The sequence below is a fragment of the Malaclemys terrapin genome, chromosome 7 (genome assembly GCF_027887155.1).
Source record: "Malaclemys terrapin pileata isolate rMalTer1 chromosome 7, rMalTer1.hap1, whole genome shotgun sequence".
In the NCBI taxonomy this organism is placed as follows: Eukaryota; Metazoa; Chordata; order Testudines; family Emydidae; genus Malaclemys; species Malaclemys terrapin.
Genome location: NC_071511.1, coordinates 29,918,069 through 29,933,305, shown reverse-complemented (window position 1 = coordinate 29,933,305; position 15,237 = coordinate 29,918,069). Strand labels below are relative to the sequence as shown.

Sequence of the window (15,237 nt, the reverse complement as noted above, 5' to 3'; positions counted from 1 at the left end):
ACCCAAACTGCTGGATCTTGGCGCCATTGAATTTAACACCAGGAAAGGTATTTTCTTGGTTCAGGTCAGTGATTGGCCATAAGGACTTGGACACACTTCAGTTGTTTTAAACCACTGTCGCTCCTCCCCCACCTGCCCCACTGTATCACCCCCCAATGAACACAACACTGGACTGGTGTGAACAGCAACTTACACTGCATTGGCCTGGTGATGGAGGTACTGCACTAGTGCAACCCTCTAGTGTGCATGTGCCAAGGTGGTTTGCATGAGTGTGGTCTGGTGTAAAAAACACCTGCACTGGTAGGGCTGCATTAATGCACCCACGTAGGTGCAAGGACCCACTGCCCCACTCTGAGATTTTCCATCAACTACCAGGCCCACATCTCGCTGGGTGGTCCCCAGGACCCCAAGCCTATCTCTCAGCGGCTGGCACAGCCCATGCATAGGAGCTGGCAGAATCAAGGAGGAGTCCTGGCTTCATGGCTGCCCGACTGGGGACACCTTGCACCTGTTCACTAGCAGCACCGAGCTCCCATAACTCCACCTTGCTCCCCTCTCCTTTAGGCATGGAACTAAGCTGCTGAGATCTTTCCACAGGGCTCGGCGCCCCCATCTCTTATGACAATCCCCCCAAAATTAGACCTCACGGTGCTATGGATCCCTGTGCAAAATCCACCCCCTCCATTGTGGGGCATTGAGGCCCTGGGAATCAGGCCTCAGCTGTCTCATGATGGGCTCCTGCAGCCAACCGTAGATGTTAGTCCCAAGAGCCCCAGGGGAAGGGGTGGGAAGGAGAAGCTGTGCTGTTTATTCCGGGGTGCAGCTCAGCTCCATCTGGAGGCGTCTGCTCCTGTTTCAAGGGACAAGTCAGCGGGGTGGTACTGGTTGCGTTAGAAGGGAATGTCAGCACGGCGTGGGTTCGCGGGATGGAGGTTAGCCAGGCTGCACTTAGCCAGGCCGGAAAAGCAACTTGGCAGGAATCATAGACTCGTAGGACTGGAAGAGAGGTCATCTAGGCCAGGCCCTGGCACTCACAGCAGGACTAAGTATGAATGAATTCCTTCACTGAGACACACGCATAGCGAGGGCATCTGCAAAGGTCCATGGAGCAAATTTTAACACGCAGGATGTTCAGAGTTCAGATCCCGCACTCGCACCCCCAGCAGTTCTCCCCCTCCCGCGTGGAAATAGAAGCACAGACCCCAGAAACAGGTGCAGCCCAGGTCTCCAAAGCACTGAGTTTGAATGTGTTGGAGGGGGGATTTTGAGGGAAGGGTGTGAGGGGAGGGGTGTTTTGCGGGGGAATATATGGGACTGGGGGATGAGATGCTCTGAGGTGAGTGGTTGTGGTGAGCAAGGGATTGTGGGGGAATTTGGGGTGGCATTTTGAGAGACTTTGGGGGAGAGTTAGAACGGGGAAGGCTGGGAGTCAGGGCTCCTGGGCTCTATCCCTAGCTCTGGGAAGAGAGTGGGGCCCTGTGGTAGAACAGAGGGGGCTGAGGCTCAGGACTCCTGGGTTCTATTCCTTGCCCTAGGAGGGAGTGGGGTTAATTGGGCTAGAACAGGGAGGCTGGGAGCCAGTACCCCTGGGTTCTGATCCCAGCTCTGGGAGGAGAGTGGGAGAAGCAGGGGGTAGTGAGGAGGTTTAGCCATGACCCACCCATCACAGCACTTAATCCCATATAGGCCCTTCTAACCATGTGTCCCCTGCCTCCCCAAGCGGCTGCTTCGTGCAGCCCAGCAGATTCCCCAGCCTGGGAGGGGGAAGGAACTGTTTGTGATTCACCTGCTGCTCAGGAGAGCCGGAGCGTCGGGCGGATGCTGGAAGCCAACGCCTGGCGGGTGCGGGGGGAGCGGGGACGAGAGCCACGGGCCCCGCTAGGCCCAGCTCCAAAGAACCTTAATTGCAGCCGGCTTGGCACCTGTCGGCCAAGATGCTCCTGTCCTGGCACACGCAGCACATTCCTGGGGCCAGGAGTCCCGCAAGCCAGGCCTTGACACACATAAACCTGGGAGCGGAACACAGGAACTTCTTCAAGGGCTGCTGGCTCAAATCCAGGTCCAGGATGTGGGGACTGGTTGGCTCAGAGGGGTGGGGGATGGGACACGGCCTCTCCCTTACCAACTTGGAGCTGGATGGGAACTGGTGTCCCCTAGAGGGGAAAGACCCCATTCTCTCCTCCTCCCAACCTGGATTGGAGCAACAGGCCCAGAATATGTGCCCCTTATCTGGGCGGGGAAGGTATGGACCCATTAATTATCTGTCCAGCCCCGCTCATGACTAGTACCAAGGAAAAACTTGAGGCCTGAAACATATAATTATCCTGCCTATGTTTCCTCTAGTGGCCCTGTCCCATAACACGCCAGAGAGGGGCAGAGATCACCTCACCCACAGCTGCAATGCGGCCAGCCCTGGGGTGGAACGCACTGGAGTGATGGAGTGTAACAGCACACAGCAACGCTACACAGCACTGGCAGCTGGGGGCGGGTCGGGGGAGAGAGGTGGTCCAGGTTCAGTCTGAAATTGGGGCACGGAGAGGCAGAACCAAATCAACAGAGCAGGGGTTTGGCCAGGACACTGGAGTTCACACCCCAGCATGTAGGGAAAATGCCAGGAGTTGATAATTTAACAACCATAAATGGGGCAGGGTCATGGTTTTACATCTCACTCGAATCAGTGAATCACAGTGATAGGAACAGCACAGCAGCCGCCCCCCCCCCATGAAGTGGAGAGCACCCCCTCTACTGAGCTCGCCCCTGGTGCTGCACTGGGGCATTGGGGTCATCACTGGCTGTGAGAGGAGGGTACCCCTAATGAGCCCTCCACCACACTCCCTGCAGCACAGCGCCCCTTCGCACTGCAGTTGACTGAGAAGGGAGAGCACCCGCTACCCACTCCCTGCAGCTCCTTAGTGGTCTCCCCTCCCTTCCCAACTGAAACCAGTCCTGCTTAGCCTGCCATCTCCAGGCATCCCAGCATAGGCAGGGCTCCCGCTGCCTCCTGAGCCCCAGCCCACAGGCAAAGCGGATGTCAGCATGTCTTGGATGTGGGAAACACCCAGGGCCAGGCAGGTGGTGCCAGCCCAACGGGTTCAACCAAATACCCGGGTGAATAACCTCAGGGAGGAGAAGATGACAAACAGGAATTCTGGGATGGCAGCGTATCTAGTGGTTACAGGGGGAGCGAGGCCTCCTGGGGGTTAGCCCTGCTCCTGGCGGGGAGTGAGGTCAGAACAAAGGGGGCGGGGCTGTGAGGCAGAACCCCTGAATTCCATGCCTTGGTTTCCCCTCACTCCATTGAGGGGATTCTCCTGGCTGGGCGGTTTCATTGGCAAATGTGGGCACCTAGCTGTGAGGCTGGTGATGATGAGCTGGGCTGGGCACTGCCCAGGCTCGTGGCACGGGCAGCCCGTGCACTGCAGCACATAGCCTGCGTCTATAACATGCCTTCAAAGAACTTGGCTAATTAATGCACAGGTGAAGCAGCGTCAAAACCACTCACACAGGGAAACTGAGGCACCACCACTTCCTTGGAGCCAGCACTTGGGATACAACCCAGTTCTCACTCCCAGCCCCCATAACCACTAGGCTCCCCTCCCCTCCCACAGCTGCAAATAAAAGAACCCAGGTGTCCTGGCTCCCAGACCACTAGACTTTACTCCCAGAACCAGGGATAGAACCCAGGTGTCCTGGCTCCCAGCCAGGCTCTCTGGGTTGGGGTGCTCCCAAAATCCCAGCTGGAGTTTCGACCTGGCTAGTTCCTGGTTTTGGGACGCGTCCCAGCCTCAGCCCCAGGGGGGAATGAGTCTCGTGGCAGGGATGGGGCAGACGCGGGGGAACCAGTCTGGATGTGGACGGGAGGGGTGCGGCCGGAGCCTGTGGGGGGGGGGGAGGGCTGTCCCTAGCTCTACCACTGACTCACTGGTGATTCTTCCCGCTCCTTGCCTCAATTTCCCCATCTCCTCATGAGAGGCTACCCAGAGACACCGAATAGCACCATGTTTAATATATACCACTAGTGCTTTTCATCCCCTGCCCAGTGCTGAGATGCAGCCACCTCGGGGGTGGGGCACAGGGGCTGTTTAACAAGTCACAGTAACACCACATAACAGTTTTGGACAGGAAGTGAAAAATAATTTTGTATGCGATTGAAACTGCAGGGTTTATTGAGACAAGCTATAAACAGCAGAGGTGGAATTTGTCTGGGCACTGGGGTGAAGTACCCTGCGCTAGCCACTAGCCCCCACTGCCTTCCCAGAGCCATAAAGAGAAACCAGGATTTTTGACTCTGGCCCCCTTCACCCCAGGCCTTGCTGCTCCTCCTGCCGCTGGGTTCCTCCCTTCTCGCCCCCGCGCCTGGCTAGGGGAGCAGGAAGCTCCCGGCTCCACGTGGGGGCCTCTCCCTGTGCCCCAGGCAGGCCCCGTTCCCGCTGCCATACAGTTAAGTTTCGCCGCCCGCCTACACTCCAACCTATCCCAGCCTTCCCGAGCAAGTAACTCCCTCTCCTCATCCCCAAATCCCAGTGTTGGGGGATCTGGACCTGCCCAAGGCTCTGATTACTGGCAGTGCCTGAGCCCCAGGCCAAGAGGGTATCTCCAACCCAGCAGTGCCATGGCTCCTGGCTGAGGGGGGAGGCAGAGGGTAGGAGTTGTATCAGGGCAAGTGCGTGAAATAATGAGGGGGATGGAGGAGTGGGGAGAAGAACAGAAGATACGAGCTGCCCTGTGCCTCTTTGCCCCATCAGCCCAACCCATGTCATGCCCTAGGGTCAGCGGGGCACAATCTGCCTCCATGTGTGTCTTCTTTGGCCCCACAGAGCTATGCATGGGGTCAAGGGGTCCCAGGGACAGTAGGGGGCTTCAGGCCAGGATTTTGGGGCCTTGGCAGAGCTGGGGGGGGGGGGGGGAATCCAGAGCTGGGATAGCAAGAGGCTGTGGGTTGGGATTGAGTGGCATTAGCAGAGATTAGGGGGGCCAGGCTGTGATAGCAGGTTAGGGAGCACCACTCAGCCCCTAGGTACCTGCAACCCTGTTAGCTGAGGTCTCTGGTGTGGCTCAGGTGGGGGTGGTTTAATGAGACTGTTACTCAGAGGTTACACAACGAAACTGAAGCAAGTCAGCACCTGCTTCTGCCCCCTCATCCCAGACCTCCAGGGCAATAGAGCCAGGACTCAGCCATCGCCTCCTCCGTTAGATGCTCTGGAGACAGAGCCCTGCCACTCCTCCCTGCTCCATCCCATAGGCCAGCCCTGCCTGTCACCCTCAACCCCAACCTCCTGCTAACTCAGCCCTGGGCTCCCCAACAGTTCTGCCAGGGCCCTTCAATCCTGACCCCCAGCCCCCTGCTAATCCAGTCCTGGGCTTCCCACCGACCAGCTCTGCCACTGCCAGTGCCCCCCAGCTTGGATTTGCAGCCCCCTGATATCCCTCCACCCAGTGCCCTGAAACTGACGAGGATCCTGAGCGGATGGGGTGATGTGGAGTGATAGTCCTTGAGGGTGAGAGGAATCCCTGGCTGGATGGGCCCATTGGTCGGGGAGGGGGGGCGGAGCAGGCAGCGACAGAGAGGAGAGGGGTTGCTCCGGCTGGGGGACGGCAATGTTGCGGGGCGAAGGGGTATACCCAGAGCAGCGAGGCAGGGGGAGGGGCCGGGCAGTGACTCGGGGGAGGAGGATAAGGGGGTAGTGACGCGGGGGGGGGGGGCAGTAAGGCAGGGGGGATACCCCGGGGGGAGGGGCCAGGCCGTGACGCGGGGAGGGGGATACCCGGGGGAGGGGCCGGACAGTGACTCGGGGGAGGAGGATACAAGGGCTAGTGACGCGGGGGGGGGGGGGGCAGTAAGGCAGGGGGGATACCCCGGGGGGAGGGGCCAGACCGTGACGCGGGGAGGGGGATAGCCGGGGGAGGGGCCGGGCAGTGACGAGAGGACATGCTGGGGAATACCGCCCAGCCGAGCGGTTCTGGCCCTATCTAGCGGCTGACTGGGAAGCAGGAAGGGCGGGGCCCGAGGCGGCTGCTGCGTCGGGCGGTGAGCGGGCCGGGCTGGGACTCAGGGGATGCCCGGGGTTCCCCCGTGGAGGGGGCCGAGTAGGGGGTGCGTCCCGTCCTTCCTTCGGGGCGGGGATTCCCTGGGCCCTCTTGGGGCCATCTCGGGCTGCCGCATTGAGGACCCCCACACACACCATAGCCCGCCAGGAAGTCCCACCCCACCGCCCCCGTTACCCACAACCCCTCCACCCACCTATTGCCCCAACACTCCCCACTCGTATCACCCACAATCCCGTGGGGCTCCGACCCAGCACCGCCATATTCTCTGTTACCCATACTCCCCTGCGTGGGGCCATCATGGACCCCTCCCCCATTGCCCACACTCCCCTGCGTGGGGCCATGGACCCCCCCCCCCATTACCTACACTCCCGTGCGTGGGCCCGTTCCCCAGCCGTAGTCTGTTCTCCAGGACTCTAAATCTTCTGAACACGCTGCCCGCCCCCAGCCCCCGCTCGCTCTTACCGAAACCCCAAGGTCCCCACTCGTCCCTGGCCTCAATCGGTGTTCCACAGGGCCCCTCCAGCCCCTTTTCCTGGGATTGCTACTTGCCCCATTTTCTTGCTGCCTTAATTTCCCCAGGATTAAAACTGGGCTAGTAGCAGCCTGGCCCACAGAGATAGTCCTGATTCTCTATTCAATAATCCCATTACATACAGGCACTGAGATGTCGCCACCACTGAGGTGGGGTGTGGAGGCTGCTTATACAAAGATCCCTGTCCAGTGTTGCCACCTCGGGGGCAGGGCTTGAGCGAGACTAGCAGCTTGTGGCTCTCGTGTGGGACACTCTTTTGCTCTAACAGCTTCTCTCTCCCACCCAGGCGGTCCCTCCCAGGGGTTGCCATGAGTGTGCGGAGTGGGGAGAGCTGGACCCAGCTTATAACAACCTTCCGAGCAGGCCCCACAGCCTTCATTCTGGCCCGCGGGAGTGATGATACCTTCCTGGCTGAGTTGCTGCAGGATCTGAGTAGCGAGAGGATCAGTGAGCAAACCAAGGTACTTGGGGTAGGGCAGGACGCCTGGGTTCTATTCTTGGCTCGGGGAGAGGTGTAATGGGCTAAAGCAAATTTATACAGGAACTCCTGGGTTTTATCTTCAGCTTTGAAGGAGGAATGGAGTGGGGTTTAGTGGTTAAAGCTGTGGGGGACTCCTGGGTTGTCTCTTTGGCTTTGGGAGGTGAGTAGGGTCTAGTACTTAGAGCAGTGGGGCTGGGAGTCAGGACACCTAGCTTCTATCCCTGGCTCTGGCAAGGACTAGAGCAGGGGCATGAGATTTAAGACTCCTGGGTTCTGTCAGTGGCTTTCCTGTTCTATCTCGTGGTGGTGTCTCTGTGCATCGCAGCCCATAGTGGCAGCCCCCTGACTGCACTCCTCTCTCTTTCTCTCTCTCTGTTGCAGGTCTCCATGCTGACCCTTCTGCTGGAGTTCCCCACCCTGCTGTGCCCAGACCCCGAGGTGGGTGAGCAGGTGGCTGGCTCTCTCCTGGCTAACTTTGCCCAGCTGCCCCACTCACCCAAGCTGTCCTGGCTGCGGCGCCACTTGCTGGTGGTGGTGGGGACTGTGTTGATCTCCACTGAGGCCTTTGGGGAGGGCTCCCAGGCCTCCCGTGACTACCTCTCTCTGCTGCTGCACCTGGCCTCGGACCTCAATGACCAGCGGCAGGGGCCGGGTGACCGCGGGGTGCGGGCGGCCGCCTGCGAGAGTCTGAGGGAGCTGGAGTGCTGCTACCCCGGCCTGTTCTCCCGGCGGTTGGACTCGCTGCGCTCCATGCAGCAGCAGGAGCTCACGCCTGTCCACCAGGGCTATACGCTGCTATACAGCCTGGCCCTGCGCAATGCCGTGCTGCTGCTGGCCCGCCGGGGCGAGGGGACTCTCAGTGAATTGCTGGCTGGCAACGAGGGGCTGGCTTGGGAGGCGGTGGGGAATGCCGGGGCAGTCTCTCCAGCCTCCATTGACCGCCTGCTGCTGCTGCCCACCCCGGCCGAGACCAAGGAGCTGAAGTCGGTGCTGTCCCAGCTGCTGGATGACTCCTATCTGCTGACACCACCTGCCCAGGGCCAGCTTCTGTGGCATCTGGCCCAGGTGTTGTGCGTGATCCGCACCCAGTCACCTGCCATCTTCAAGGCGCAGCTGGTGCGGTTGTTTGGCACAGCCCACGTGGCACTGCTGCACGCCAGCCTGCAGCTCAAGGGGCTTTTCACCGATAGCCTCTTCACAGCCGAGGACGAGGCCTTCCTCCTGCGCCGCCTGGTGGGCATGGCCCAGCATCCCTCACTGCCCTCGCCCCTCAAACTCTTCTACCTCGACTGCCTGCTGCACTTCCCCGAGAACCGCCCGCTGGGCTCGGGCTCTGAAGAGGGGCTGCCCGTCCTGCTCACACCCCGCCTGGCCTCCTGCCTCTTCCCCTCACTCTTCAACGACCCGGGCACCATGCTGGCACGCCTCAACCTGCTGAGTCTGGTGTGCCTGGAAAACCAGGGCCCCGAGGCTGAGCGGGGTGTTGGGTATATCTTTGAGCATGTCCTGGCACTGGCAGACACCGTGGCAGGCAAAGGTGGATGTGAGGCCACTGGGCTCTTCTTCCGAGCCGCCTACCTCTTTGCCCGCTACTTTGGCTCAAGGCCACAGCTTATGGCAGAGCTGACGGGCACCCTGGTGGGGCTGTATCGCCAGCGCTGCTCCCTGGCCCCCAACCTCATAAACCTGCTCAATGAGACCCAGGCAGTGCTGGATGACCCAGCCTGGCCCGCATCCTTGAGCAAGGCCCTGCAGGAGCTGACTGTGGGCATGCCGCTGCTGCCACCCTGGGAGCAGGAGCTGGGCTGGCACCTCAAGCTGTTGGCCCGGGTAGCAAAGGAGAGTGGGGTCCCGCAGGGCAGCACACTTGGGTTCCTGCAGCGCCTGGTGCGGCTGGCAGGTGCTGGACAGCTGGGAGATTGGCACATTGGCCAGGCTTTGCTGAGCGTCTGCCGCAACCTGCTGCAGCACCAGCCTCCACCTGCCATGGGGTGCCAGCTGGCTGAGCTGCTCCAAGACGTCTCACTGAGCTACCCGGATGTGGATGTGCAGGATCGGGCTCGCTTCTACTACACACTCCTGTCGTGCCTGTCCGGGGACAAGCTGGGGGCAGTGCTGGCACCTGGGGGGCGCCTCAAAGCCCGGACTCTCTCCTCCTCCATCATGGCAGATAGCGAGAACTTCGCTGCCGCACTAACCGTGCACCCAGCCCCACAACCCCTGCTGCAGCTGCAGCGCGAGGCCCCAGCCAAGCCCACCCTGGTACCAGTGCCAGCCTTCCAGCCATGCCCTGCTGATGCTCAGGAGGTGAAGGACTGCTGCCGACAGCTCCTGGAGCTGCATTCTCCAGCCCGGCTCAGCCTGACGTACCGGCTGCTCCACACAGGGTACTCACCTGAGCGACTCTTCTGCCTCCTGCTGCGCTTCGAGCGCTCTGACAACTTCTATGAGCCAGTGCCTGACGTGTGCGTGCCCTGCCTCTCCACCACCCGCCCATCACCCATCCTCACACTCCACCTGCAGCCCCGCTGCCCCTACCCCACCGAGCTGGCAGTGAGCGCCTTGTACACCACGCAAACCGGCCTCACCTATTGCAGCCAGCTAGAACCACTGCAGGTGGCCTTTCCGGACATCTTCCTGCCTCTGGCACTGCCTGTGAATTGGGATTGTGAGAGCCGGAGCCACCTCTTTGACACCCTCTGGTCCTCCCTGTGCCCAGATGGGTCAGGTGACTGCGCTGAGAGCCTCTTTTGCTGGCCCACCACCCAACAGCCCCTGGGTATCCTGGTGCAGGCTCACTTTGCCAGCTACGTAGTGGCAGAGGAGCCGGGCACCTACAAGATTGCCATAGCCCTGCCACCCCACTACCATGTGCTGCTGCAGGCACAGGAGATCCAGGGGGCAGCACGTGTCACCATTCGCACTGACAACTGGAAGGTGCTCCCCCACCTGAGTGCCTATCTGCGGAAGGTTGTGGAGTGACAAAGCCTCAAATAGGGATTGAGAGGTATCTGTGAGTTGGGCACCCCCCAGGAAGGGGGATCTGTGAGTGGGAGTAAAGGGGACATGTCTCCAGCCACCTGGGGGGGGATCTGAGAGTGCACATAGCGGGACACATCTCCAGTCTCCTGTGGGGCCAATCTCTGAGTGGGGCTGGGAGCCCAAAATGTAAATTTCTGAAGCTCTGTACAAATGCCTTTTGCAAGTAAAATTTGCAGTGAAATGAACAAATTAGTGCATTTGGGGAGGAGTGCATTGGGGTGGGGATTGGGTTGGTGCATTGGGAGCTGTGGGGAAAGATGCAATGGGGTGGAGCTGAAGGAGTGTGGAGGTGGTGCTATGCATTTGTGGGGAGTGCAATGAGGTGGTGCTATGTGCCTGAGCTCCTGTACTGCTCCCAGGTAATGGGGAGGCTCCAGCACTGGTGTTGCTTGGAGCAGCTGAGCTGTAGTGCTGAAAGGACAGTTGGGATGCATTCTCCCCCTCACAAGCTGGAGGACTCCATGCCTGCCCTGTGGGGCCAATGCTGAAAGGAGGGTTTGGTTTCTGAGGCCTATTCGGTCCCTGGCTACTCTGCTGGTATAGGGGTTGGTGAGCAAGGGCTGGCCCTAGGTGTTTTGTCACCCAGGTTGGAAAAGGTTTTTGGTGCCCCATGCCAGGGCTCTGGTGCCCCCAAATGAGGGAAGTTGGTGTCCCTGAATGTTGGGTCCGAGGCTGGCCCCCCTGCTCTCCGGCCCCCCGAAGCCTGGCTCTGCTGGGTCGTGCCTGTGGGGGATGTGCAGGGAGGGGGACCCTGCTTTATTGGGAACACAGCTCGCAATGCAATCAGCCGTCTCCATGGCAACTGCTGAGCAGGGTCTGAATTAGGGTTTTCATAGATTCTAGGACTGGAAGGGACCTCGAGAGATCATCGAGTCCAGTCCCCTGCCCGCATGGCAGGACCAAATACTGTCTAGACCATCCCTGATAGACATTTATCTAACCTACTCTTAAATATCTCCAGAGATGGAGATTCCACAACCTCCCTAGGCAATTTATTCCAGTGTTTAACCACCCTGACAGTTAGGAACTTTTTCCTAATGTCCAACCTAAACCTCCCTTGCTGCAGTTTAAGCCCATTGCTTCTGGTTCTATCCTTAGAGACTAAGGTGAACAAGTTTTCTCCCTCCTCCTTATGACACCCTTTTAAATACCTGAAAACTGCTATTCTGTCCCCTCTCAGTCTTCTCTTTTCCAAACTAAACAAACCCAATTCTTTCAGCCTTCCTTCATCGGTCATGTTCTCAAGACCTTTAATCATTCTTGTTGCTCTTCTCTGGACCCTCTCCAATTTCTCCACATCTTTCTTGAAATGCGGTGCCCAGGTTGATCCCTCTGGTACAAAAACACATGCCAGCCGGCAGCTCCCCCTGCACGGCTCTCTCCAGCGGGCAACCCCGCTCTGAATGCAACCCAGTGTCCTATCCCTGCCCCGAGGATGTGGGTCAGCGCGGGGAAGGGAGGCGCTCGTTCCAGAGACTGCTTCTCCATCTTCCCGCATGATCGGAGGGAGGGGTTTCACTTAGGGTGGAAACTACCGCGCCCATCATGCATCGGGGCGGGACTACCACTCCCATCATGCATCGGGGGCGAGGTTTGCCTCCTGCGGCATGCACTGGCCTCAGGACTACACCCCCCAGCATGCACTGGGAGAGGCGTGCGGCGCGAAGGGATTCCCGTCGGTGTCTTCCTGTTCCCCTGTTGTGCGCGGGACTCTCGGTGAGGGCAGCAGGTGAGCGGGGCTCCAGGCTGGGAGAGCCGGCGGAAGTGGACGCGCCCAGCACGAACCGGGCCCGGAGACCCCCACCCCTTACTACTGCCCCATCCCGGGCAGGGTCCTGCCCACGTGGGGATGCGGATTCCTGACAAGGCTCCTCCCCTGGCGCCCCAGAAACTGCCCCCCCCCCCCGTAAGGGATGAGGCGCCCTGGTCAGGAACTGCCCCCACAACCCTCCCCCTCTCAGTGTCTCTCTCGCCAGGCCCCAGCTGAGCAGTGCCTGCCTCTGGAGCAAGATGTCTGAGAGCAGCAGCCCCATTCGGCTGGACCTGAGCTCCCTGCGGGAGGCGCCCCAAGATGTCTTACACCTGCTGCCCTGCGAGGTGGAGCACAACGGCAGCGCCCCTGTGGCCAGATACTTCACCCCGGCCATCCGCCAAGGCTCGCAGGGTTGGTGACTCCCTCCATACTTGCCAGGGGATGATGTGCTGCAGGGAGCAGGATGGGGGCTCCCACCCCTTAGGCAGTGCTGACCTTAGGAGGCGCTGTGCTGCGGCAGGGATGGGATGGGGCCGCCGTAAGGGGTGCTCTCCCCTCAGTCAGCATAGACCCCAGTACCCCTGCATGGAACTTGGGTTGCTGTGCCCATTTCTCAGTCGAGTGCATCCCCTGGCCAGGTTCCTCTGTCTCCCCAGCTCAGTGTCGGTCTCTCTCCCCACAGAGAAATCTGTATCCTTCCGTGGCAGGAGCCTCAAGGGGCAGGAGGTGATAGTGCCCCAAGGTTATGTAGGGCTGGTTCTGAAGGAGGATCAAAGGCCCTGCACAGAGGAGGAGGTGAGCCCTGTGGCGGTGGAGTGGATAGGGGAGAAGCAGCCCTGTGATGCTAGCACCTGCCTGGGGGAAGGCTGTGGGGCTGGCCCCATGGTCTTGCCTTGGGTTGGGATCCAGCAGGAGGGGGCACTGGTAGCTTCCGGGGATACATGCCCTCTTTGGGGCTGGGTGGGAGGGGTGGTGTTACCCCTTTGGGGACAAGGCCATCAGAGCTGGGAACAGCGTAGTGTTAACCCTCACGCTAAAGGGAGGTGTGCCTTGGAGCTGGCTGGGGGCTCCCTCAGTCCCACTGCCTGTCCCCCTCCCTGACGCCCAGCCTCCCGTGCTGCAGGAGCGGACCGTGCGGCTGAAATCAACCTTTGGGACGCTGACAGTTTGGAACCTGGAGCGGGCTCCAAGTGCGGATGATGGGCTGCTCCTGGCTCTGAGCTGGCCAGAGATCGCCGAGGCCGTAAGTACTGGTGTGCTGCTCTCCTCTCCGTTACCCCCACCCCAGAACGGTGAGGGGGGCTGGTGGTGCGTGTTAGGGCCTGGTCTTGCTGCCACAGCAACTTCAAAGGGATGGGGGGCAAGATCCCCCCCCATTCCACAAAGACTCTTACACTAGCTCTGTGTTTGGTCCATTATAGCAATGAACAGCTATGTTCTCAGCCCTGCCCCATCCAATTATCAGGCTGCTTCTGTGGTTCGCCCAGTATCCCTTGAGTTGCTAGTGGTGAGGCAATCATTACATGCTACAATACCCCTGCATTCACCTACACACTCTGTTAGTGAAGGGGGGCTGGCTGTGTGGATGGGGCCTGGTAAATGCCATAATGATTGGTCCCCTCAGAGTGAGTCAAATACTCTGGGATGAAATAACTATAGCCCATAATATATACCCTCCGTGGACACCCAGCCATGCCCCTGCCCCATAATATATCCCTGGTACCTCAGCAGCTGTGAATAGGGGGAATGCCTCCAGGCCTGGCAGAGTGCTGAGGCTGTCTTGGCCTGCAAGGGGTGGCTGTTTTCGTGGGCCTTGACGTGGGCAAATGGAAAATGCTGTCCAAAACATTTTGCCCAGCCTGGCGGGCACTACGCCGTTGTGGGGAAAGTGGAAAAGGCAAAGTAATTGCCATGCAGGACTGGGGCTCAGAACTCCTGCCCTTGGCCCCATCTGTGCCTCAGTTTCCCCTCCACTCTGTTGATTATGACAGAGCTTCATAAAGCAATGAGTCTCATGGGGTGTTTGTGCAATGCTTGGCCCAACAGGAGCCCCAGTCTCAGTGGGGGGGAGCAGTGTAGTGCCTGGTACAATGGCAGACCTCCCCACTTTGTCAGGGCCTCTAGGCCGTACTGTGCTACACCTAACCGCAGCAGCTGTTCCTGCACTGCTATCCCTTCAGGGCTGGAATCCTATGGGTGCAGGGGGGCAGGTGACTTTTGACAGGTCACCTCTCTCATTGCAGATCCATGCACCAGTGTCGAGGAAGGAACAGTGAGTCCATGGTGGAGGCAGCGGTCCCAGGACTGCTAGCCACTGGCTGCCTCTCGGGTCTGCGCTGGGGGTTTTTTTGGCCCCACCACCCTGCGTGGTAGCTCCATGCTGAGAATACATGGATCTCACAGAGATGCCTGCTTGGTCTGAGTCCTGATTCCAGAGTTCACTGAGCCAGCACCTGGAAACAGGTGGGACAGCATCTCCCCTGGTCCACGGCTGGCTGGCTGCCCTCTGCGCTGGAGATCGGGGATGGGAAGGCTGAGGGCTATGGACCTTATGCTGCAAACACTGATCCCTCAGGTCCCTGGGCCAGGCAGCTTCAACATCCGGCACAGGGCAAAACTGAGGCTTGTTGAAGTCTGGCCTAAGTCCCAGCAGCTGAGTGGGATAGAACCCAGGTGTCCTGACTCCCAACCACTCTTCAAACTACTTGGCCATGATTCTCCCTAGATGTCTCATGCTACCCAGGAAGGACTCTAATGCAGGAGCCAGGGCTCCTGGGTTCTTTTCCCCCTCCTCCCTGCTGTGCCTCCATTTCCTCCTCTGAATAAGGCAGGGAAGAGTGCTAGCACCTTCAAGAGACCCTGACAGGACTGACCACCTAGAGGCAGGACAGGGCAGCAGGGTTGTGCTTGCAGCTTCTTCTCTCTTCCCCTCTCTCCAGGCTGCCACACGCTTTGGCACGAGGCGGGTCCCTGCCCAGAACCATTCTTGCCAAGGGAATATTCAGTATTGTTACTTTGGGGGGGGGGGGAGCACCCTGTTAGCAGGGCCTAACTCCGCTGTGTAGCTGCTGTTTGCAGGTGGGCCTGTGGCCAGACCTGGAGGGGAGTGGAGGGCAGGGCTAGTCAGGCCCAGAGGCTTGGCCGAAGTAGCGGGACAGGGATCAGCACCATGAGTCTGCCAGAGAAGTGTTTAGTGCTTAGCCCTAAGTGTCTTGGCCCAATGGCAATCAGCCCATCACCTGTCCATTGCTCAGTGCTGCCCCGGGCAGTGGGGGACATCTGGTTCCAGATCCTGCTGGAACTGCTGCTCCCAGGGGGAGAGAGATGTGCTGCCGGGGCAGGGGGAGCATAGCAGCTTTGAGGTCCTAAACTTGTGTTTGG

General features: G+C 59.6%; 2 protein-coding genes across 2 annotated transcripts; both read left to right on the top strand.

Annotated features, from left to right (window-relative positions):
* The first annotated feature begins 5,952 nt into the window (after nt 1-5,952).
* On the top strand, nt 5,953-10,282 carry AP5B1 (adaptor related protein complex 5 subunit beta 1). Its single transcript, XM_054034739.1, has 3 exons — nt 5,953-6,028; nt 6,867-7,041; nt 7,443-10,282. Exons 2-3 carry the CDS (start codon nt 6,889-6,891, stop codon nt 10,041-10,043), a joined length of 2,754 nt encoding a protein of 917 aa, XP_053890714.1. The 5' UTR covers nt 5,953-6,028; nt 6,867-6,888; the 3' UTR covers nt 10,044-10,282.
* A 1,413-nt stretch (nt 10,283-11,695) lies between these two features.
* On the top strand, nt 11,696-14,262 carry RNASEH2C (ribonuclease H2 subunit C). Its single transcript, XM_054036043.1, has 5 exons — nt 11,696-11,832; nt 12,080-12,267; nt 12,539-12,651; nt 12,980-13,099; nt 14,100-14,262. The coding sequence occupies exons 1-5, from the start codon at nt 11,711-11,713 to the stop codon at nt 14,130-14,132; spliced, it is 576 nt and encodes a 191-aa protein (XP_053892018.1). The 5' UTR covers nt 11,696-11,710; the 3' UTR covers nt 14,133-14,262.
* The last annotated feature ends 975 nt before the right edge of the window (nt 14,263-15,237 follow it).

What these genes read in the sequence shown, in the direction of transcription:
- AP5B1 (XM_054034739.1), top strand. Translation starts at nt 6,889, where the DNA reads ATGAGTGTGCGGAGTGGGGAGAGCTGGACCCAGCTTATAACAACCTTC. An exon ending in GGATCAGTGAGCAAACCAAG is followed by an intron (nt 7,042 to 7,442) that starts GTACTTGGGGTA and finishes TCTCTGTTGCAG; the next exon opens with GTCTCCATGCTGACCCTTCT.
- RNASEH2C (XM_054036043.1), top strand. Translation starts at nt 11,711, where the DNA reads ATGCACTGGCCTCAGGACTACACCCCCCAGCATGCACTGGGAGAGGCG. An exon ending in ACTCTCGGTGAGGGCAGCAG is followed by an intron (nt 11,833 to 12,079) that starts GTGAGCGGGGCT and finishes CTCTCTCGCCAG; the next exon opens with GCCCCAGCTGAGCAGTGCCT. An exon ending in GGCCCTGCACAGAGGAGGAG is followed by an intron (nt 12,652 to 12,979) that starts GTGAGCCCTGTG and finishes CCCGTGCTGCAG; the next exon opens with GAGCGGACCGTGCGGCTGAA.